Genomic DNA, 24,310 nt, shown 5'->3' with positions numbered 1-24,310 from the left:
TTGTTCACTGCTCTGTTGTATCAAGTCTTCTGTAAGTGTGCAATCAGAGAGGGACCACATCATTTGGAATTTAATTTAATTTTTCCATCCAATTTTGTGTGTTTTAAAAAGAAAGTCCCTGACATGTACTCTGTTGACAGCTCTCTGTAGTCACTCAGTTTCTTTTAATACTGAAATAAACATGACTTGCTCTTTTCCTTGCATTCTCTCATTCTCTTTTGGTTTTTCCAAGCTGAAAGAAAAAAGATGTTTATATGAAAATTCTTCAAGTTATCCTTAGTCATACAAAAGTGGACTCATTGTGAATGGTGATGTTTGGAATATGTTACTGGCTTTTCAAAAGAGTCTGATGATTCTGTGCATGGGGGAAAATACAATTATAATAATGGTCTTTAAATAATGGGATTTTTTAATGGAAGGACTATTTTTCTTCAGTTACACTAGCCAGATAGTAGGTTAGCAAATAACTTACCTTTTCTAAAGCTTGCAAAAAGTGTTTACTACTTATATTTTCTATATAGTGTTTTTTTTAAAAAAATAAACAGAAAGAACCCTCAGAACAGTGAAGGGAGAAATAACACACAATGTTAACTAATGTACTCTAAATTCTATTTTGTCATAGGCTAGTCAACTTCTTGGAAGGAAAAACTGAGAGCTTGCACAGAGGTGTTCATCATTATACTGGTGTAAGTAAATTATTTAATCTGTATATTGTGTTTCTGGTTTAAGGTACCAGTTCAATGTCATCACTTTGTTTTTAAATTCTGTCAACAATAGCTGTTGTATTTTTTGTGTAAATAGATTCAGGTTCTAAAACTTACTACAGTTGGAAATGTATGGAGATTCAGATAGCTTTGTTTTCTCTGGTGTGTTTGTATGTTATGTGGCTTGTTCTCTTTTAACTTAAAAAAATTGACATTTGTGTAGTTAGAGAATGTGGTTGGCAATGTTAAAGTGAAGATGGTCTTGCAGGCTTGTATGAGAGACGAAGTCTCACTTTTTAACTCTCCTTTAACAGTATGGTCAAATGATGAAAATGGTCAGAACTTTATTTACTGTGCTAATTTAATTTCTAGCTATTAAAGCTTCAGGAAAGAGTACTTGAAAATGTTGTAATAAGTCTGCTTGGAGATGAAGATCCAAGAGTGAGACACGTGGCTGCAGCTTCATTAATGAGGTACATGGGACATTTTCATTTATAGGAAAAGAAAAAGTAGTTTAGGAAGATATTTGCATATTGATGTGTATAACTAAAATAATCACTGGGTGTTTTTAATATACATATATATACACACACACACATATATATATATGTGCATATATATATATTTATTCAAAAGAGAGATGGTACCTGGAACACACATCATTCTCACTCATCAGGCGTTTGTATTTTGCTTTCTATTAGCAATCCAGTTACATTAAGTTACATTCTGAGGGTATTACATTGTATTAGATTCTAAGGGTCACTTTCAATTTCAACTTCTTCAGAATGTTTTTCTTCATGCTGAAGTGGTTTGTTCAGTATCCTGGCAATGGCTGATTGACTTAAAATGTTACAGTTCTACAGATTTGTCCCAACTCTCAACCACTGTAGTTTTCACATGGTCATGCACAGTGAATCTTAAAACTTTTGTGCTCACTGATCACAGTGCAGTGCTAATTTTGTTTGCAAAGCAGATGTTTGCTGCAACATACTACAGTTATAATTGCTGTACAGATAAATGCACCAAAGGGTAAGGATTAGTTGGTAGTTTATTTACTGGAATTCAAAGACTTAAATTTTATGTTGAAAGTTGGGAGCATGTAATACTAAATTCCTGGTATATTTTATTATTAGAGGAGTTTCTTTCCTAGTTTTTCATACTGTTAATTGCTGTCCATTCCTAATAACAAATAAAGGACAACTAAACTTTTAAAGTTCTGACATTTAAAAATGTTTATATTGCCAGAGCAGCTCAGCAGAGGAGTCATGAACTGTTGCATCCTAGAGGTTGTGGCTTTCATTAAGGGACTTGATTCTGAGATGGAGTTATTTTATTAACTGAATGGTAACAAGTTGAAGTTTTTTCTATCTTCATGCTGACTTAGTCACAGGAGGTGTGTTAAGATTGGAAGAGACCTAACCTGCCCAAGAAAGCTACTACAAGCTTGTAGAAACCCCTTGAAGGGCATTCATTGGGAGTACCCTCACTGAGATTACAAAAACGTGTAAAATAGCTTTTCACTGTCACATAAGTTGAAAATATTGTTGTTCAAGAAGACTGGGTTTGATTTTATGTTTTGGTTTTGCTGCATAAAAATCAGATGGTAAATTTATTTTTTTTTTCAGTAAAAATGAGTTCTCAGTTGATACAGTTACTCATGGGGAAGACACCTGGGGAGATCAGGGAACAGCAAGAGAGAAGTAATCTATGTATAAAGTGTTTGTTGTAGTATGTATGGGGATGTATCTCCAGAAAAGACATTTTTTTATTTTTAATTACTGTATCTCTGGAGCAGTTGCTTTGTCCTGACTTGATCTACTTGATTGTAATGAAGGGCAGTTACTTAAATTCAGCTTAATGAATTTAGGTAATAGCTATTTACAATTTGATATGTGTAAGTAACATACATAGCTTGCTGAACTGTATATTAAATGTATTGAAACTGGGTGTTAAACAATATCTGAATAATAACTTTTCTTTTTGACACTTAATTTTCTTTCAGGCTTGTTCCAAAGCTGTTTTATAACTGTGATCAAGGACAGGCTGACCCCGTGGTGGCAGTAGCACGAGACCAAAGCAGTGTCTACCTGAAACTCCTCATGCATGAAACACAGCCCCCATCTCACTTTGCAGTGAGCACTATCACCAGGTGTGTACCTGCTGGCCTGGCTTCAAAAGGAATGGAGACCCAAATTTCACTTGGCAGTGTCTGGAATTGTAGTTAAATCATACAAATCCATGTGCTTATTAATTCCTTTTCTAGTCTGTAGGAGCACCTGTAGTAGGTTTAGCTCCACAGAAACTGGCTCATGTTCAAGGAATATGCTGTGAGTTACTCACACAGTACTCACATGCTGAGTCCTTGTTTTGAGATAATTTCTTCTTTCCGTCCTGAAGTCACCCTACTTGTCCATTAAATTATAAAACCAGGTCCAGCTTTTCAAGCTAATTGTATGTATATTACTGTTCTTCAGGTATGTTGATCCAGATTTATAACTCCCCACATCTTATTTAATGATTGTGGTTGCAGAAGGCTGTACTCCCTTTGTAATTTAAAAATAAATTCTAATTTTGTTAGTGAGATCATGGTGTATTTTTGCTGCCAGCTGTACTTGTTCTGTCTATAAGACAGTATGGGTTGTATATATTTATAGGGGTTGTTGGATTCTATCAGTTTGTCATACAAGTTTTTAATTATATACCTTTTGGTATATGATCTTGATCATGTCACTTAAGATATATGCTATAGTATGGAAGCAATAGAACTTTGTGGATCCAGTGCTATTCTGGATAGAAAATAGAGTTTCTACAGCAATAATCCAAAATTTGTGAGCATGCAAAAATGTTGAATCCATTTGAGCAACAGCAAAGATAACAGCAAAGTTAAATTGGTGGTCATTTCTTAAGTATCTAGTTAGAAACTGACAGTTGATTTACTATTTCTGTTCGCTAACAAAGAGGTTTTATTTATAAATTAAATAGCATTTACTAATACAACCCCAAAAATACTACAATATGAGATGGTATTTAGACTATTCTCTGGTTTTATATGTTACAAGCAGTCTATGAAATTCATAATAGTAATTTAAGCTTAAATATTTGGGTAATAAAATCAATAATTAATAAAGTAATAAGTAATAAAATTAATAATTTTATTGAGATGGGATTTTTAAGCACATGTTTTAGTGGGTATAAATGTTTTTATTTCAGAGCATACAGAGGTTACAATATGCTGCAGAGTCCAACAGATGTCACTATGGAAAACAACCTTTCAAGGGTTATTGCAGCAATTTCCCATGCACTGACAATATCCACTACAAGAGCACTTACAGTGAGTTTTCTTATTTGTGAGTTTTTGTGCATACAATTTCCTTTGAGTTTTCTTGCTATGATGGCTGACTTTTTTCCTATTTTACATGCTTCCTTTTTCTTTCATGATCTCCTGACTATATTTGTATTTAGGGCTTTTGTACTGTGACAATGACAGTAGTAATAAATTTAATTCTCACTCCTCAGATACTGTGTTGCTAACTCTTCCCCTGGTGAAAGTAATTTGATTCTTGGTGTCTGCTTTTCAGTTTGGCTGCTGTGAAGCTCTGTGTCTTCTCTCCACAACATTTCCAGTCTGCACCTGGAGTGTGGGATGGCACTGTGGGTATGTTCCCTCTTTTGTTAATTGAGCTGCTGGAAGCCACATTTATGAAACAGAAGTGGATTTACTTAGGCATTGAAGCCCTGGTTTAGGTATATGCTGTTAAGCTTACCTTAGCAGTTCTTTAAGAACTTTGTACAGAATACAGAGGATTATGACTTCAGGTTGTCAGGGTATTAAGTGCCAGCATTTGTCATCCCTGGAGCCATGGTGTCTGCTCTTATAGACAGATATGGTCAGAATCTATGAAAGATGATGTAGGAGAAAATACTCCGTGCTTTTGAAAGGATGTTTATCTTTGGGATATTATATCTTGTAGTACCTCTTTAAAATTTGAACATTAACATTTTCATCTTGGTTTCATGTCTGTGTTGAAAAATGGTGGGTCAAGGAAGCTGGCTCATCTTGGCTTCTATAACAGTGTCAGATGCATTTAAATTTGTTCTCATTTGGCACACTGAGTGGGAACAGCAAATTGGGTGTCTATAATACTTAAGTGTTAATAGAGATAATACATGATAGTCCCAAATTACTTACATTCTGAAGAGTATCTTCAGGATGAAAATGTACAGGTGGCAGCCTAAAAGCTTTGATTTTGCCTCTGATTTTTGGTGCTGTGCCATGTGAGCAGTAAAATGTGCACCTGGGGAGCTGTTGGGTTTTTAAATAGATTGAATATAGTTTGTGTTGATTTTCTTTGTTGCTGTCATTGTCTCTTACTCTATTTGGTTGGGAAACTTTGTCTTATTTTAAAACCAAAACCCAAACCCAAAAAATCGAGCATCCCTCAGGTGCTTTCCTTGTCGGCAGGCCCTTGCTTCCCTTGCTGGCCCCTGTGTGGCATGCTTTGTATATGTAGTATAAAAAGTGTGGTCCAGTGGTAACAAATAAAGTAATTCAGGATGTGAGCAGTACTCAGCTGGAAAATAAAATCAATGTAGCTTCTATCTAGCTCAGAAATGTTGTTTTAAAGATGCATGTAATATTTATAAATGATCCAATGACACAGCCTTTGTCATTTCCTCTGATTCCTTCTTCACAAACTTTTGGCCAGCGTTTATACTAATTTGGATTGTAATTTTATTTTTGTGCAGTGATACAGACATTTATTGTTCTGGATAATAAGAATATAATAACATGGATACTAAATGAGAATTTTGCCAAAATTCCTTCGTATCTTATGTATTGTTGTTCTTATGATTAAGAAGTTACTGGAACTGCTGCATTCCAACTCTGTACAGCTCCACATGGATTAAGTAATGGATTTCTGACTGTATGTGAAATAAATAACAGTTGCCTGTGAAAATACTTTACAAAAACCAAAGGCACTGTAAATACCTCTGAAGCTTTATCAAAATAATAGCTATACCTAGTGTCAGTTTGATTTTCTGAAATTGCTGTACTTGTGTTAGACCAGAGTAACTATATTAAAAGGTTTTAATTATTTAAAATTAAAAATATTTTGAAATATTTCCAGGTTCCCTTTATTTAGAGGTTACATAAGGTCTTTTCTTGAAAGAAACCAAAGTATTTAGGTCTCACAGCTTTGAAGTGATGTGTGTAATTCACAGAATATCACCAAACATCTTCTGGTGATCTCTGCCTGCCCTTTCTTAAACTTGACTTCCATGGGAAAATCTGGTCTTATAATTATTGTCAAGGAAAATACGGAATGCAGCAGAAAAGTACCATCTTGGGTAGTGTTCACTCAAAAAATGTAGAGGATTTGATGGAATGCAATTGTTTAATTAATTTCTTGTCACTTTAAAGCACTATCTTGTTACATTGCAATACTACAGTTAATGTCTCCCATCCTTACCTTGCATATCCACAAGACTTAACTGAAGGTAGTTCAGGACTGTAGTGGGTAGCAAATAAATACAGAATTCTTCAGTTTATCAGTAGATGTCACTATAGCCTTGATATTTGCTATCAAAAGGAAGGTAATTGCTCTTAAAGAAACCAGAGCATTGTCAGGTCTCTCCTGCAAACTGCTTTTTGAAGTTGTATTTAAGTGTTAAATGAGTATTTCTGTGGCACAGATTTAATTTCAGTAGATTAGCCATCTACTTGACTGTTGGTTTTCTCAAGACTGTTAATTTGCCAAAAGAGGGAAAAAGTCATGACATTCCAAAATTAAACTTCCAGTGTTTCCCAGCCGAGTTCTTCAGATGAAGCTCAGAAGGGCTGCACCATTGGTATGGCTGGCTTGGTCCTGTCTCTCCTTTCATCAGCATGGTTCCCACTGGACCTCTCAGCACATCAGGATGCTTTGATTTTGACTGGAAACTTGCTTGCAGGTATGGCAGGACAAAAAAAGTAGGATTAGCCTATATTATTATACTATACTATTATCCTAGTAGGAGTATCCTAGTATTTCTACCATTAGGATTAGAATTCTGATTTTTACCATTAGGATTAGAATTCTGATTGAATGCCATGAAAAACTTGCAGGATTAAGCAGAAGAAGGAAAGAAGGAACTTGCACTCAGGAGAATTGAAAAGAAACTGCCTCTTTGTAGCTAAGTTACAAATTTCCTCCAGTTGCCAAAGGGCATGCTTACTACAAACTGGGTACAAATAACTCAAATTTTGTTGGTTTTGTTTTACACTGTGCAGCTACTCCTGGCTTTGAAATTCTGATTGAACTTCTGTTCATATAGAGACAATAACCATAGCTGCCTTCAAAATTTTCTGGTGCTTAATTCCAAGTTTTGTCTTCTATTTCCTGAAATTGCAGCAAGTGCTCCCAAGTGCTTAAAGAATCCCTGGAGTGCTGAAGAAGATGCAAACCAAGGTGCTGCAAAGCAGGAGGAGCCCTGGCCAGCTCTGTCAGATCGAGCTCTGGTCACTTTAGTAGAGCAGCTCTTTTCTCATCTGCTGAAGGTCATTAATATTTGTGCACATGTGATGGATGATGTTGCTCCTGGTCCAGCAGTAAAGGTATATATTAAAAATAAAATTATGTGACTTAAATACTGTTGTGCTTAAATACTGTTGTCCTCTTCACATTTTAGACTTGATACAGGTAAGTACCTAATTCCTTGAGAATGACTTCACCGTGTAGTAAAGCATGTACCATGAAAAAAATGCCTATTTTTCTTCATATGACAGGTTTTTCTTTAGTTCTACAGTGTTTAAAATATTACCCTAAATTTTGAGTCTTTTATTGCTGCTGACTTCACTTGAAACATTGATTCAGTGAAGAGTATACAGAGTATGTGAAGTATTGGATTGCATACTCTGGGAAATGTGTTGACTTTTGGGTTGGTTGGCTGGTTGTAGTACACTGAGCTCCTTTTGGGGCTGAAAATGACTTTTATCTTCTGAATATCCTGTAAAATATTTTGACTTCTGAAACAGCTTATATAAGGTACTTCCAGCTTTGGGGGTTTTTGAGATTTTTTTGAGGAATATGCATTTAGAGACTGATTTAGAAACTGTGGGACAGTGTTGTTAAGATCAGGAATTTCTTCATATTTTAAAAATGTTTGAATATACTTTTGACACTCCTGTATCTGGAATCAAAAGGAAGTGTAGTCACTGAGCTCTAATTTCATCTCATTGGCCTGTGCTGAAGTCGAAAATCAAGTGAAGAATATATTCAACTGTTTCCTTTTCACATAGGAAATTCATGTCCTGAACCTGAAACATTTCAATTTAACTGACAGTCAAATGAAGAGGAGTTTAAACAAGAGAAAAACATGCTTGTATTTTTGTAGAAGAAAAAAAAAAGTACTTGCTTATAAAACTAATAAAAGTTCTTTTAATTCTAGGCAGCATTACCTTCTCTCACAAACCCGCCTTCTCTTAGTCCTATTCGGAGAAAGGGGAAGGAGAGGGAGTCTGTGGAACAGGCATCTGTGCCCATGAGCCCTAAAAAGAGTGGTGAAGCAAGTCCAGGTAGGCACATCACTTCTGTTAACCCTTCCATCTACCTGCCCTACACCATGTTGTGGCAGAGAGAGAAGAAATAAAACTGAATAACCTTGCAGGAGTTTCAGTTCAAGAGGCTGGCAGGGTGCTGCATTGGTGGAAAGGCAGCTGTGGGTGGGGGCTTCTTTACTGTTTTGGTTTTTATTAACTGTAAACTGGAAATTAACTGTACTTTTCAGAACCAAAGCACTGCTGAATCCTTTTCCTCACTTTTTGTGAATCTACTCAGCTATTGACTAAAATAATTTTTGCACATATGTTACTTAAAAGAAATTTGAAAGTTGACTTCCAGCTTTTGGCAGGAGTGACTTACATTGCTTTTGGAAATAAGATTATGAATCTTGAAACCTTTTCTTTCATTAGTAGTAAATGAAAGAAACACGTGTTAATTCTGTTTTGTAAATTGCACACACACTTCAATATTAAGCCCTCTGGGTTAATTTCTCTCACCACAGCAGGCTGGATCGTTGGAATGCTGTTCATTTTCCAGTTGTGCACAGTTTGTGTCTGCAGTTTGGAATATACATGGATTGAAAAAAACATGCTGTTTAATAATGCAGATGTAGTAAATTATGTTATGTACATTTCATGAGCAGCCTAGAAAAGGCATATTGTGCTAATCTGTGATATTCTTTTAAGCTTCTAGGCAAACTGATGCTACAGGACCTGTTCCAACAAGTAAATCATCTTCAGTAGGAAGCTTTTATCATCTTCCATCATACCTGAAGTTATATGATGTCTTGAAAGCAACCCATGCTAATTATAAGGTACTTCATGATATTGTTTGATTGGACTGCACTGGGGTTGGATAATCATTTTGTTTCTTTCAAATGGGCTCTGCCTCTGTCAGCTCATTTGTTTACCTGTGTAAACAGTTTATACACACACAAAAAAGAATTTAAAGAGAGATCACAACTACCACCAATAAAAACAAAACCAGGCCAAACGACAGCCTATGATAGGCACTGTCACCCTGTTGTTTCTCTGCTGCCATTATTGCTGGTACCAAATGACTCTGCTGGCTAGGCAGTCCCAAATATATCCCCACGTTTGTTCTCTCTGAACTTTATTCCAGGATGGGGAAGCTTTTTCCTCATTAGTTCAGGTGACAGAAGATGCATTCCCTAGAGTGTTGGTCATCTGATATGTACACTTCAAGGACTGTGTTCTTATTACACCTACTGTGTTTATGAGAAATGCATCATCCAGCTCCATTGCTTATCAATGCCCTAGGGCTTCCTCAAGCAAGAAAATTCCTTTTTTTTCTTAGAATGGAGTCCTGCCTTTCCAGTAATGCATAAGGCAGTCTAAGCTGTCAGTGAAATTTTATACAAAGGATCACTTTGTGTCAATACCCACTTCCAGTAATTTGTGTCTCCTTGTCAAGTAATGTGGTTTTATTTTCTGGGAACAGGTTACTTTGGATCTCCAGAACACAAATGAGAAGTTTGGATGTTTCTTACGCTCTGCCTTAGATGTTCTCTCTCAGATATTGGAACTTGCTACTCTTCAGGACATTGGAAAGGTATAAGACTTGTTTGTTTTTTCTTTTGGAGTTAACATTGTCCAGTATCTGTGGTCCTTACTGGGAGAAAGCACATATCACTGATTTCAAAATTGCTGCTTTTCCAAGGAACAGTAGTCCAGTCCTAGAAGTGTTTTGCTTCCACAAAGTTGACTAAAGTGCTAAAGCAAATTCTCCAGGTTAAATTACTGCTGTTGACAACTGGAATAATATTTTGCTTTTTAAATTTCACGTGGGGATTTTTCTTTCCAGCCAAATGGTTTGTCTTCAGTCATTCCCTATATTCATATGTCTAAATATACAAAATGTCAGAAGGCCTATTGCCCTCCTTCCTCTCCTGTGTCTTGCTATTTTTTCTCCTTAATTGTGGTGTTAGACATTGTAGTATTTTAAGATTAGGAGGAAAATGTTGAATATTTATTTCTGTAATTCCTGTATTTCCCTTAAATTAATGTAGTTTTACTTAGTACAAAAACCTGTGCTACTGGCCAGTTTTCACTGTAATGTTTTGGATAATGAAGAAAAATGCAATTTAATCCTTATTTTTCTGATTTTCTAGTGTGTAGAAGAAATTTTGGGGTATCTAAAATCATGTTTCAACAGAGAGCCAACAATGGCAACAGTGTGTGTACAGCAGGTAAGGAGTCATTTTTTAATGTGTTGTGTGAGTGTTAATCTTGATGTTCTTTGGCTGTCAGTTGGATATTAAGAATGGCCATGCTTTTAAGGGAAGTGGTATGTAGAAACATTGGCCCAGGTGGAGGAAACAGAGCACATTTTCTTTCATTTTCACTGCTTGTTCTGTAAATTGATACTGGTTTCCTCTTGAACTGCTTCCAATACACACAACTATTTTAGCTGATGTTCAGAAAACAAGCTTGTTTCCTACCTTCCTGAAAGTGTTCTTCAGCCAGTTAACTGCATCAAACAAACCCCAGAAAGCAAAGAACTGACTGCCTTAGTGATGGAATTCTTGCAGACTTCCAGTCAAATATTTAGGTTTAAGTCCTCAAAGGTTAATTACATTAAGAGACAAATCAAGGGTTTTTTCCCTGAAATACTAACTTTTCTTATTTTCCTTCCAATTTTCTTCTCTAGTTATTGAAAACATTGTTTGGGACAAATCTGGCTTCTCAGTACGATGGCTTGTCTTCAAACCCCAGCAAAGCTCAAGGCAAAGCTCAGCGCTTGGGCTCCTCCAATCTGAGGCCTGGTCTCTACCACTATTGCTTCATGGCACCCTACACACACTTCACACAGGCCCTTGCTGATGCCAGTCTGAGGAACATGGTTCAGGCTGAGCAGGAGCACGATGCTTCAGGGTAACTTCCTTCCCTCTCCTCATAATGTTATCTTGTACTAGACTCTGTTCTTAGTGCTTTTCATAAATGTGAGTATCACTGGGGTGCTGTGTAACTTGAAAATACAGACTTAAGCAGAGTAGCTTGTCTTGGTGAGCACATCCTGAATGTAGTTATCACTAACGTGTTTTCCAAAGCAAAGTTAAGTCATTAAAATGGATATCACTGAAGTTTTTTAAAAGCATAATAATTTTAAATGTTTGTATTCAAAGGTATATTATTAATTTATAAATACAGCAAATAGTGCGTTAAAGGAAAGGTAGAAGGATAACTAAGCAAAGCCTAGAACATCTTTCTCTGATTGAAGTGTATTGTAGGTTGTCTCTGCCCTTTGTTTTTACTAAGATTCTTGAAGCAGTCAAGTAGATTTAGGGAAGTTGGCATTGGCACAGTAAAATGCATTTAAGAACAGTATATTTGTTGTATTTTGTTTTAATGTGTGTGGGGTTTTTTGTATTTTTTTGTAACAGATGGTTTGATGTGCTGCAGAAAGTTTCTACACAGCTGAAAACTAGCATTTCCAGTGCAGCAAAACATCGTGCTGATAAGGTACTTGTATCTGTGTTCTCCTGAAAGAGCTGTACCTTAGATTTAAAACATTTTTCCTCCTTTCAAAACTAATTTGGCTTTGAATCAGAGACATGTTCAGATGTTAGATTACTTTAAAATCTCTCTATTACAGAATGCTATTCACAATCACATTCGTTTATTTGAACCCCTTGTCATAAAAGCATTGAAACAATACACAACAACAACGTCGGTACAGCTGCAGAGACAAGTTCTAGACTTGCTTGCTCAACTGGTTCAGCTGCGAGTTAACTACTGTCTCCTGGACTCAGATCAGGTTGGTACCTCACCACATTTGCAAATTGTCATTCACATCTTACCAGCAGGCTCAGTTAACATCTGCAGCAAAAATATTTCCAGCAGTCCATTTATTGTACTAAAAGTGAAGACTTAACAGGAGGGTGAGACTCAGTTTCCCAGCCCTCAGCCACAAATAGCTTCAGACTTCTGGGGTTTTTTTGCATGTGAATGACTTTTTGAGTTCTGCAACAGCTATTTAAGAACTGCCCATGAGATGGACTTCAGGAATAAAATGATGTGGACAAGACAGTCAATTTCATTAAATAAAACTTCATTTACAAATGGAAATACCTTCGTCCATACTGAGAGTATGGACTTCCTTATGACTGATAATGAGCAGCATGGTTGACAAATACTGTTTGATGTTAATGGCAGTAAGGGCAGCTAGTAGCAAATACAGTAGTCTGTGCAGTCCACAGAAGCAGTGAATTTGTAACATAAAATTTAAGTGGTTTACTTAGAGATGTTTTATTTACTACAGTTATTTTCAGGTATATAAATGAATGTGACTTGCAATGCTTAAGTTTTCTGTAAGTTCATTAAGAGATAATTCTTTTAAATGCATAAGTGGATTTTGGATTTTATCTGTTTAGATTTTTAGCTGATTCTTAAATTCTTGATTGTAATACCTCAAATATTGTATTTCATGAGTGAAAGATGAAGTTATACTTAAAAATATACAGACTACAGGTTAAACATGGCATAAGTTCAGGCAAGCTGTAAAAAATATTCAACAAATTTCTTCATCTTTTGTAACTGCAGAGGGAACATTTCATAATGTGGTGCAAATGATTTTCAGTGCCTGTCTATAACTGTCAAAATGGTTTCAAATGAAAATTAATGTCTGTTCTGATGCACACTTTATTCTCTCTTTAGGTGTTTATTGGATTTGTGCTAAAGCAGTTTGAATACATTGAAGTAGGACAGTTCAGGTATGAAATTGGCAAAGAGCCTTTGAACAATGAGGGTTTGCAACTGTCTTGTTCTGAAAAACTAGTGATGTGTCACATGTAGTAATTAGATTTGCTGGTTATTTCTACCTTATGAGAAAGGGAGAGTTCTCTTGTGGGCAATGTGCTTGTTTAATCTCTGGCTCCAGTGGTAACTCTTCCATATATTTTAGGTTCCATGTGAGTGAAAAAGTCAGGAAGTAAAATGGATAATAATAATAATAATATAGTCTACAACTTTGTTGTTTTGTTTCTCCATTTTGGTATTGTAAACCCATTCCTTTGGGCCCTCCTGCCAAAGCTATGCTTCCAGAAATCAGCATTTCATTGCTAGATGCAATTGCTTAAGGGAGAGCTACTTTTTCCTCTTGTGGATTCAGGGTGAATCCATATGTACTCTGGTCACCTGGTACACATTGGTCATAAGCAAGTCAGTGAAATTTTTACTGTCAGTTATTTCTGCTTTTTCTCACACTTGAGTTTTAATGAAGAGAGAAGTTGTTCTTTTGCTCTGTGGGTCTTCTACAGAAATAATCTAATGTGCATTAGACAGTATGTATTAATATCAATAGCTGTAGTGGTCAAAGATTGAAAGAAATCCCTGGGGGAGAACACATTTTATAGAACAGGGCACAAAAATTACAGAAGTACTGTATGAAACCAGACCAACATATTCTGTAATAAAACCTTGACTGTAAAAAGATGGGTTTTACTGAACAAAGCTGTGCAAAACTTGACACTGGAATTTTTTGTTTTGTTTTCAGGGAGTCTGAAGCAATTATTCCTAATATCTTCTTTTTCCTGGTGTTGCTGTCTTATGAACGATATCATTCCAAACAAATAATTGGAATTCCCAAGATCATTCAGCTGTGTGATGGTATCATGGCCAGTGGGAGGAAAGCTGTTACACATGGTAATTCAAAACACAAAAAAGTTATTAAAAAGAAAGGAAAGAAAGAAAGAAAAAAGGCATCAACACTTACTAATAATAGTTCAGCAATAAATCCAGTGTTGACTACTAAGCTATAGAAAACTTATCATGCTGAGCGTTCCAGAAAAACTAACTTTTAAGACATGAAATACTTTTCACTTAATTCCTTCAGGAAATTTATTATATCACACTAACACTGCTGCCCCACATTTTGCATTGTTCATAATTGCAACAATGCTTTTATTTAAAACTTTATTCAGTAATAAGTTCACAACTTAGCAGTATGTGCAAGGCTTTGATTTTAATTTTTTGTCCATTCCCCTTTCCTTCTACTTTCAGCCTTTAAGTAGAAGCATCTCTGTCATACTTTACAGTGATTCTGCAGAGGAATACTTTATAAAAATATCTTTTTTTAAGCTCTGTGAGAATAGGGAAATATGTCCATAATTTAAATTTTCTAAAAGAAGTAAAAAAAATTCCATCATTATGCATGATCAGTATGGGGTTTGTGGGTTTTTAGGTATGGGTAAAACCTTTAATGAACTAGAACCCAGTTTACCTTTAGCAACTGAACTGTTAGTTCAAGAAATCACTGTTCAGGAGTGATTTGTCTCATACTAAAACAAATACATCTCATTTCAGCAATACCAGCTCTGCAACCCATTGTTCATGATCTCTTTGTGTTAAGAGGAACAAATAAAGCTGATGCTGGAAAAGAGCTGGAAACTCAGAAGGAGGTTGTAGTGTCAATGCTGCTGAGACTTATCCAGTACCACCAGGTAGGAGAGGAGGATGAAGGGTCCCTCTTTGTGGTCTGTGAAAGGGTAACATTGCTGTGACTGCTAAAAGTGCTTCAGGCAGTATTGATGATTGTCTATACAAAACTGGAATAGCTGGACTCTGTGTGGTATCTTTCCTTGTAGAGAGAGAGTATGCAAAGATTTTTAAGGATATGGGAAAGGTTCTGCACTACAAGTTAGTATTTTAGGTCAAGTAACATAGCTGTAGAATTTCCTAGTCAAGCCTAGAAAACAAAAAACTAAAAAGCTCCAGTAGGATCATGATCTTGGCTGTGTTGCAGACAGAATAAACAGAAGGTTGATGGAAGAGAAAAACCTTAAAATAATGGGAGTAAAATGGAGAAGGAGACAAGTTTAAAATTAGGAAAGATGCTGCATGGAGATGATTTAGGTATTACTGTACTTGAATAACACTTACTTGAACAAGGTAATGACACTGGTAATTAGGTATTTGTTACGACTTTCTACTTTGACCCAGACTTTGGAAAACATGTTTCTGCTTTGTAGGAGTGTAACAATGACTTTTGTCAATACACTTTGTTTTAAAGAAAAACATAAAAGTAATTTTAAGAGAAGTGTCATGATCAACATGGGATCTTACTGCTTATTCAGGTGCTTAACAAACCTGATGTGCCTTTCTTTCATAATGTGAAAATGCAGTTCTAGTGTATGCTAATGTAAGCACTGTATTTTCTGAAAAAAGTCAGTACATCTTGTCAAAATAATTTGTTAGAACTGCGTGTTCAGATTGGGGTAATTTTGTGTATCCACATTTTCTTTTGAATTTGTAGTTTTATAATCATAAAATGACTAATATAACTGTATAAAATGACACTCTGTAGACACATGATGTGAAATAGTGAATAACTTTGTTATATAAGGTACTGCAGTTGCTGGCAGATCCCCTTCTGACACACTTAACCTATTAAAGACCACCCATGCACTGTTCTTCCCACACCATCCCATTTGTAGTTCTTTTTCCACCCTGTTCTGCTGGTGCAATATGTATAAACCAACCCTGGGCTCTTCTGTGGTTCCCTGGCTGTGGCTGGGATGGTCTGCAGTGGTTTCCCTGGACGTTTGAGAGGTTCCCATAGCTGCAGCCTTCAACTTCTTTCTGTTGCAACTGGAGCTGCCACCCATGGAGCTCCAGAATTAAGTTTTGGAATTGCTCCTATCTCCTGTCCTGGGAGAATCTTTTGGGAAGAAAGTCACCTGGGAATCTCCCTCTCCCTAATCTGAACTACCTGAATTTGCTTTACAAGTGCTCTAACTTGTTTCCTGAAACAGATTCTTTTGTCCCCCTTCCCAGTCCATATATTAACATTCTTGCATGCTGTGTCTCTTGTCTTCTGTCCTTCCAAGTGTGGTCTCTATAACCCCTGAACCTATAACACATCCAGCTACCAGAAGTGCTCCTTGCTTGGTGTACTCTGTTATGTTGTCTCTTAAAACTTTTATATGAAAGTGACATATCTCAGGTGGATGAGCCCCATAAAAATGTCTGTTTTGTTTCCTTGACAAAATTTAAACTTTATTGAAGCTAGAGTTAAGACAGAGTATATATGTGGATAATTGCTCTCTTTCTTCCTCCCCTTTTTGTTGAGTAAGTGGTGTGGTATTTAGATTTATGATTCTTTTTCCAGTTGTTTGAGTAGTCTTTGACAAATATAATTTTAAAAAGTACAAAACAAACATTTTTTTTCAAGTTTATAAAATTAGCTGGAAAATTCTTTAAAAGCCACCACCAAAAAACTCGTAACTAAGGACAGGCTTTTAACCTGCAAATGGGGTTTTAAAAATACACAATTTTCTCATGTGGTTTTTTTTTCCCTTTTGTCTTTTTGGTCGGTGGTTGAAATGAATGTTCTTTCCTATTATATTACTGGAATGTTTTCTGTTAGTATGGGTGTTTACTTATTTTTTTTTTTTACTTTTCCTCAGGTGCTAGAAATGTTCATCTTGGTATTGCAACAGTGTCATAAAGAAAATGAAGACAAATGGAAGAGATTGTCTCGGCAAATAGCTGACATCATTCTCCCAATGCTTGCAAAACAGCAGGTGGTTATATAATTGTTTTAATTCTATAAACACCTTAAATAATTGCTGGAATGTTTGTATCAATAGTGGCTTTGAGTATTTGCTTTTTCCTTTTTTTTATATGAAGACAAATTTTTTTTAAATTCATTTTGCCATATATGGAAGAAACAACTGCTGCAAGGTAAACTTAAGTCTTTGAATTGATGAAGTTCTTATGTAAATGCATAAAGTATATGCAGAATGGTCAAGACTGTCTCCAGAGTAAGGGTGTTCTGTTTCTCTTAGATACATGATAATATCAGAACACTTACTAAATGGTGTGAAGATGGTCCCATGTTCATTGAATGTCAGATTTATTTTTTTCATGGCTGCAGTGGGTCTAATTGCAGACCAGATTACTCAAAGCCCCATCCAACCTGGCCTTGAGCACTTCCAGGGAGGGGACAGCCATGCCTTCTCTGGGCAACCTATTCCAGTGCCCGCCCCCATTCACAGGAAAGAATTTCTTCCTAGTATAAATCCACCTCTTCCAGTGTAAAGCCATTCCCTCTTGTCCTATCACTACCTGGCTGTGCAAAAAGTCCCTTTCCAGTTCCCTGTACTGGAAGAGCTTTCTCCAGACTGAACAACCCCAGCTCTCCCACTTTGTCTCCATAGCAGAGGTGCTCTAGCCTCAGATATTCTTTGCTCCATGATGGCAGTTCCCCAGTCCTGGGAGGAGATCTCGTGTCTGGGGAGAGTGAGCAGAATCAGACAACAGTTTTACAGCAAAGCTGAAATGCTGACAGAATGAAATTGCTGTTGTTTTGTGTGACTGCACATGATCATCTTCCAAATTATTTAAGCAGCATAGGGTAATCTGGATTTGTAGTCCAGTCCTTTGCTTTTTGCAGTTGATTACTTTATAATTTATCTAGAAAACTGTTCAAGTAAGCTGTCCTACCACTGTAGCTCTTCACTTTTCTGATGATTAGGTTTCTTTTCTCCTAGTTACCTGCATAAGTTTAATCGTGACCAGCACTGCAGTCTATAAATAAACCTGGTAGGATGTGCAATGAGGAGAAAAGTCTCTAAATTTTATGACAAATCAGTCCTCTAGTCTCATTCTCTGAATAAGGCCTATTTCTCCAAATGAAATATATGTGTTATGCACACTGGATTTCATATGACAGATTTTTGTCCATGTTCTTAAAATTCATGTCTAGGAAGGCCTGCAATTAAATTTATCTTTCATAGCTTTTGGTTGTTCTGAATTTTGTACTGTAAAGAACAGCTTTATTACAGGTTGTTACAGAAATGTTTAATACACAGAGTGTAAATTTTGTTTTAAAGTTACCTTTAGTGGACAGTTAGAAATTAGTTTTGTGTTTTTCTTTCACAGATGCATATAGACTCTCATGATGCTTTGGGAGTATTGAACACTTTGTTTGAAATTTTGGCCCCTTCATCCCTTCGCCCTGTGGACATGCTTTTAAGGAGTATGTTTGTTACTCCTAAAACAATGGTAAGCTACTGTTTTCAGAGAAGAGAGAATCTGGTGTCTTTCATGCAAACCAAAAGAGAATGTGTTTCTCTTTAATAATTTGCTAAGTGATGTTAAAGTACCAGCAGCAGAATTTGGGAACAAATTGACTACAACTAATGTGATTTACCAGCTGGGAGTACTTGATACAGGAGTGTTCTGCTTATGAATTACTTTCCTTCATTTTGTATGTTGAGGATCAGGAATGTAAAGGAAGGTACTGTTACAATAAAATAGAATAAAATTTAATAGGTAAATTACATTTTTTTAATATAAGTATTAGTAATGCTTTTGTAGCTGAGAGATTGTTTACCAGTGAATATGAGCTTGACAGTTACCACAGGAATAGCGTTTTGTAAGATACGAACTTGGAATTTATTTCTGGTTTGCTCCGTTCTCAAAAGGGTCTGATTTTTCACAAGTTAATGAAAATGCTCATTTGTAAATGCCTTTCTATGTTGTGTCATTTAACTTCAAAAGTATTCAGTCTTCTGTATTTCTGTGTTTGTGTTAGGCATCAGTGAGCACTGTCCAGCTGTGGATTTCTGGAATTTTAGCTATCCTTAGAGTTCTGATTTCACAGTCAACAGAAGACATCGTCCTATCCCGTATACAAGAGCTTTCCTTCTCACCGTATTTGATTTCATGTCAAGCAATCAACAGACTGAGATGTGGAGAAAATAACATGTCCACACCAGAGGATCGCACTGAGGTCAAACAGGTGAAATACCCACCTGAAGAGACATTTTCCAGGTACACTGTCTTTTGAATAACCTGGGGAAAGGTAAATAGTTCTGAGAAATCACAAGTACACTGGGCAGTATTTAACACATATAAAACTTCTAAGTGGAATCAATAAGTTAATAAGTTGACATGGGGCAAGTGTGTGTGGAGGACTGAATGGGGACTGAATGATGAAACATCCCTTTAGGTGGAAGCCCAGGTTCTGTATTAGAAACTTGGCAGCAGCGAGATTCAAGTCTATTGAGTTAGTTCTGTTCTTTTTCTCTTTTTTTTAAAACCTAGCTTTGTTTAGTTGGTTTCCCATGCTGATGTCCTTGGACAGTGATATACTTCAGGCAAAAGAAGCATGGAGAGATAGCAGCAGTATTATGTTGACATAATGTTTGTCATTAAGGCATTATGTTTTAATGTGGTGGAAAGCATTAGAAATAGCTGTTTGTTTAAGAAAATAATATTTTACTGACATAGGGAACTCCTGATAGGAATAGAATGCTGTTTGATGTCATTCAGCTCACTCTGAGGGCTGTGGATAGAGGGAAGAGGGTTTTCTGGACACCCATACTGTGACCTTATGTCCAACAGCAGTGATGTAAGTAATGGAGTTGTGGTTATGGCCAGAAGCAAGGGTGGCTTTCTCAAATACCCTCTTTTGGTGCTTCTTTTGACACCACATTGTCCCAGCTGGAGGTTTGATAAAGAACCTGTGTAGTAGAGTATGGATAGATGAGGTGAGGTAAACAGGTGAATTACTGTGACTTGCTGAATTACCCCTGCTCAGCTGAGCTGTGGTGACTGTCATAGATTGGTTTTAGTTTGATTTAGCTCTATTGCTTTTAGCAAATCACTATGAAGACACCACAGCATTCTGAATATTTGCTTTGTGAGTGAGTTGGGCCAATGCTAATGTGACTGTAGGTGATGAGAGAGAATCTGAATTTAGTATGTAATTATTGACGTGCTCATGATCATATAGCATCCTGTTTGTTTTAGGTTAACCTGTTCTGTAGCATTTTATTTAGTATGTTATTTAGGATAGAGGGAAAGGAACTTCATGTTTTATTTTTCAAACCAAAGTCCCATAGGCTAACCTCATCTTTTTCTGAAAGATTGATAATTTTCCTATTAATTGTATATGTGTTTCTTTCAAGATTCTTACTACAGCTGGTTGGCATTCTACTGGAAGATATCGTCACCAAGCAATTAAAAGTGGACATGAATGAGCAGCAACACACTTTCTACTGCCAGGAGCTGGGCACGCTGCTTATGTGCTTAATACATATCTTCAAATCAGGTAATACTTGAAATGTTGCCCAGTCATAGCATGCAGTGCTAGGCTTTTTAAGTTCCAAGACAACTCATAAATGCATTGAATTACTGAGAAGGAATATGTAAATGCTAAAGATGTTGTATCTTACTCCATGTAGAGAACTTAACAATGCTTATGCATGCAGGGCACATTTTGCACATTTCTTTAGTCTTTGTAGAACAAAATGTAATTAGTGACTCTGCGTCTCTCCTTGTAACTGTCTAAAATTTTTCAGTCCAAAAAGCACAAAGCATTCCAAATTTGTGACTGTATTTCTCATGTTTTACCTCCTTTGGAGGCTGGTTGGTATGTCCAGTTTGAGATACTGAGTCATAGACCACTAGCTCAGACTCCTGACAAGGAAGGTTCCTGGCTTTTGCCATAATTAATAAAAATATATAAAGCAAGCAAAAAAAACCCCCAACAAACCAAAGAAAAAACCACCCCAGAAAACCAGGAAAGGTGGCAATTTTCCAGCTTGCTGGTCTTGAGTTCCTTTCTTCAGGTTTGGAAATTTTCTCTTAAGTTTCTTCTGTTGGATACCCAATATCTACCCCTTTGGTACTTCTGTAGTTCATAGCTTGATTTAGTCTTATTTTATGAGTAGTGGTACTATCATGCCTTTATTTTATCCTTTCTTGCTATAACTGCCCTTTTTGCCTTCTCATTTTCAGCTTGCAGCTGAAATGCAACCTTGGTTTACTCTTAGTTGTCTGCAATTTAAAAGGTCTTGGCACAAGTCCCTGGTTCTTCATAGGCTTCCTTGGGGACATGGGACAAGGAACTCTGTTCTGTTGCCTTGGTCTGTAAAATGGGGAGTCCTCCAAACTGAGGTTCTTGGTGCAAAGGCTCCAGGAGTGCGTGTGAGGAAACACAAAATTAATCTTTGTTTTAGGTGCTCTTTAGGGGGCAGAACTCTGGGCAAACAGAGTGACAGTTCTCTTCCCATGTGTCTGTTACAGTAATAATTTTAATACATTTCTATACTATTTTATGATATTAAATTATCTAATTATAATAGTATGTGTTTTAATTATATATTCATCTATGTTTAGGAGAAATATTTGAATCAAATATTATAACGAGTAACTTATACCAGGGTGTTTTGGAATAAAATGATTAAATGGTGTCAAGCGAGGAGCAAGGAAATCAGAAAATGAGGCTGGTGTTTGAAATTGGGGCAGTGGGTTCTTCCACAGTGGAGGCTGGGGATAATTGAAAGGAAGGCTCAGCTAGTTCTGCTGCTGTGACTGGCTTCCAGGGTGCACTGGGAGTCTTGCCAGGAATTATGTAGAAATTTTCATGCAAAATTAAAATTAAATATTAAAATACTCATGCAGAGCACTGAGATATGTGGATTGGATGATCTCTAGAATTAATTTAATGTAAAACTACAAATAACTTCAGGTATATTACTATCACTAGTACCAGTATGGTGTAACAGAGTAAAAGAAAAGTTGTTCAGACGTCTGGGCTGTATTTTCATGTCATAACATATTTATTTAGGTTGAGGATTAACTAACTGCCTGAATTTCTAATGCTTTTCTTTTGTTCAGTTAGAACCTCCATAATTATTTTCTCTTTAAGTTATATTCTCCTAACTATGGGTGTAGCTTACAGCAATTTGTGTGTGGAAACATAGGCTGTATTTTGTAATTTCTAACCACAGTTCTGCTTGGATGTTTTGTCTTCTCACCCATTGCAGTATTTCAAAATGTGAGCATTGCTGATTCCTGTGTTTCCAGCTGTAGGAAGCTGCTAGATTATAAGTGAACATTCTCAATCTGTTCCTTTGAAGTTAGAAACAAAAGGCATGGACAAAATAGAAAGATGAGCATGCAATGGTTTTTATGCCTGTAGGAAGGCACTAGATGGTGTAGTTTCTGCAAATGCAGGGAGCTGGAATGGGGCTTTGCTAATAAGTGGAACCAGAGATTTGAGACTCAGCTCTTTTCCCCATTCTTTGCTATTTACATTGTGTGTTTGTCAGTCCTGGGGGCAGCTTAAATTGGTCCACATGGCTGTGGAATTTACAGCTTCATTCTTCTCTATGTCTGGCAAGGAAAGCAAGTAACACTGCAGATTTCCTTCATTATTCTGATTAGCTCTTGGTTCCTAACTGACTCTGAAGAAATTTTTTTTGCCCCCTGGTCTTATCTTCACATAGAAACTCAAAGTCCTGTACCTTTAGCCAACCTTCCTTGTTTTCCCACCATTTTCTAATTTCTTTTTTCCCAAACCTTTGTTTTGGCATACAAACACAGAATCAGTAATTCAGAAAGCAAAATTCTGCTTTTTTGCTGAGTGTTCTATTTTCACAGTAATGGCAGAAATACGTAATTTTTGCACTTTAGAAACTGGATGAAAGAGAATAAATTTAGTTTCAACTAAATGTGTTTGGAAAGCCATCCTCTGAAACACGATACTCATAGGTGTTCTTCCTTAACATGCAGAGTGGTAGTTACCTCATGGTTCTTAAGTAGAATATCTGTGTTTTTAATTTACAAACAAACTAACTAACCCTGGTCCACAGGTGACAGTTTTAAGTTGAATGAAGGTTTTCATGTATCTGATTAATGATAATTGTCATGAAACCTATCAAAACATTATTTATTGAATCTGAGAGCTGGCAATTTCTGGTTTACACACTGCCCTAGGGCAAACTTCATCACTTAAATTTGTAAAACTGCTTCAAATTTACCTTTCTTGCAGGAATTCTACCCTGAATAATTTTAAAACTTCAGAATTCAGACTAGAGCTTTGTTACTCTAACATGGTTTTATTGTTTTCAGGGATGTTTAGAAGAATCACAGCTGCAGCCACCCGACTTTTTACAGGAGATGGATCTGATGGTAGTTTCTATACACTTGAGAGTCTGAGTGATCTTGTTCAGTCCATGATTCCCACTCATCCTTCTTTAGTTCTCCTCTGGTGTCACATCTTGCTTCTTGTCAATTATACCAACTACAACTGGTGGTCAGAAGTGCATCAAACCCCAAAGTAAGTTTTGGGTTTGCTCCCTAGTAGTGTGTTTCATATAATTATATTTTCTAAAATCATATTGAAACAATCCAGCTGCTTTCTTCCAAGCCTGTCATTGAATGGTGCTGCTTGGATTATGAAATGTAGTTCTGCATTTACTTTATGTGTGTACATATTGTCTGTTCTGATATTGGTGTGACTTCCAAACTAAGGAAATGTGTCCTGCACTCAGTTGCTCCTCAGAAGAACTGCCAGGTAATCTCTCCACTTCTAAGGCAAGAAAACTTCATCTTTGTACTACTTTTTATTGAAACTATGGAAATAACTATAGCAAAATACTCAGTGTTTCATGTTTATATGGAGACCTCATACTTCACTTTCTAGGAAATAGCCAGCCAGTGGAGAAGATGGACACTTGTGTTTGTGGTAATACAGTCTGATCATATAACTGTAGCTACAGTGGGTCTGGTCTGTTGCTAAATGCTGTCAAAACATGGTGTTAGCACCCTGCTGGTTCATTAGCATCAAGCACTGTAATAACCTCACTTATCACTAGTTGTCTGAAATTTGGAGGGTTCTAAAATGGGTATTCTCTTGGTCTGAAGTTAGTTTATCCCACCTGTCATGCATTGGAATAATTGTCCTCGGTGGATAAGGAAGGGACCTCCTGTGAGGATGGGTATTCCTCTGTGTTAACTCTAGAGGGAGGTGAACAAGTGACTTGAGGGACATCTCTGGTGCTTGTGCAGTGAGTGTTGGGCAGTCTCATCTTGCTCTCCACCTGAAGTGCATCAGTACTTTGACAAATGTGAGATTCTTGCTTCAGCTCAACCTTATGTATTGAAAATATATTATTCTGATTTGTGGAAACATGGAATTACCAGGATTATGAGCAAAGCAGGGCAGCTTTGGGAAAGGTGGAATCACCATCCCTGGGAATGTTGAGAAGGTGTGTGGATGTGGCACTTCAGCATGTGGCTTAGTGGTGAG

At 36.6% G+C, this 24,310-nt stretch overlaps 1 protein-coding gene across 3 annotated transcripts in view; it reads left to right on the top strand.

Annotated features, from left to right (window-relative positions):
* The window catches only part of HTT (huntingtin), a 79,864-nt gene that overhangs the window by 27,129 nt on the left and 28,425 nt on the right, over positions 1-24,310 (top strand). For all 3 annotated transcript variants that reach the window (XR_010361553.1, XM_064418815.1, XM_064418817.1), the window contains 22 exons: positions 623-686; positions 1,077-1,177; positions 2,707-2,853; positions 3,915-4,035; positions 4,283-4,359; positions 6,505-6,656; positions 7,097-7,299; positions 8,133-8,259; positions 8,932-9,059; positions 9,707-9,817; positions 10,377-10,454; positions 10,916-11,139; positions 11,649-11,727; positions 11,861-12,022; positions 12,922-12,977; positions 13,760-13,908; positions 14,569-14,705; positions 16,671-16,787; positions 18,148-18,270; positions 18,803-19,041; positions 20,181-20,323; positions 23,131-23,338. Coding sequence is in view for 2 of the 3 variants with exons in the window: in XM_064418815.1 (XP_064274885.1) it covers positions 623-686; positions 1,077-1,177; positions 2,707-2,853; positions 3,915-4,035; positions 4,283-4,359; positions 6,505-6,656; positions 7,097-7,299; positions 8,133-8,259; positions 8,932-9,059; positions 9,707-9,817; positions 10,377-10,454; positions 10,916-11,139; positions 11,649-11,727; positions 11,861-12,022; positions 12,922-12,977; positions 13,760-13,908; positions 14,569-14,705; positions 16,671-16,787; positions 18,148-18,270; positions 18,803-19,041; positions 20,181-20,323; positions 23,131-23,338 (2,946 nt within the window). In the remaining variant the exon portion in view is untranslated. The remainder of the gene's footprint in view (positions 1-622; positions 687-1,076; positions 1,178-2,706; positions 2,854-3,914; positions 4,036-4,282; positions 4,360-6,504; positions 6,657-7,096; positions 7,300-8,132; positions 8,260-8,931; positions 9,060-9,706; positions 9,818-10,376; positions 10,455-10,915; positions 11,140-11,648; positions 11,728-11,860; positions 12,023-12,921; positions 12,978-13,759; positions 13,909-14,568; positions 14,706-16,670; positions 16,788-18,147; positions 18,271-18,802; positions 19,042-20,180; positions 20,324-23,130; positions 23,339-24,310) is intronic.

Source organism: Passer domesticus, chromosome 4 (assembly GCF_036417665.1).
Source record: "Passer domesticus isolate bPasDom1 chromosome 4, bPasDom1.hap1, whole genome shotgun sequence".
Classification (NCBI taxonomy): Eukaryota; Metazoa; Chordata; class Aves; order Passeriformes; family Passeridae; genus Passer; species Passer domesticus.
Note: the sequence above shows the minus strand (reverse complement) of the source record. Positions and strands in the feature narration are given on the sequence as shown.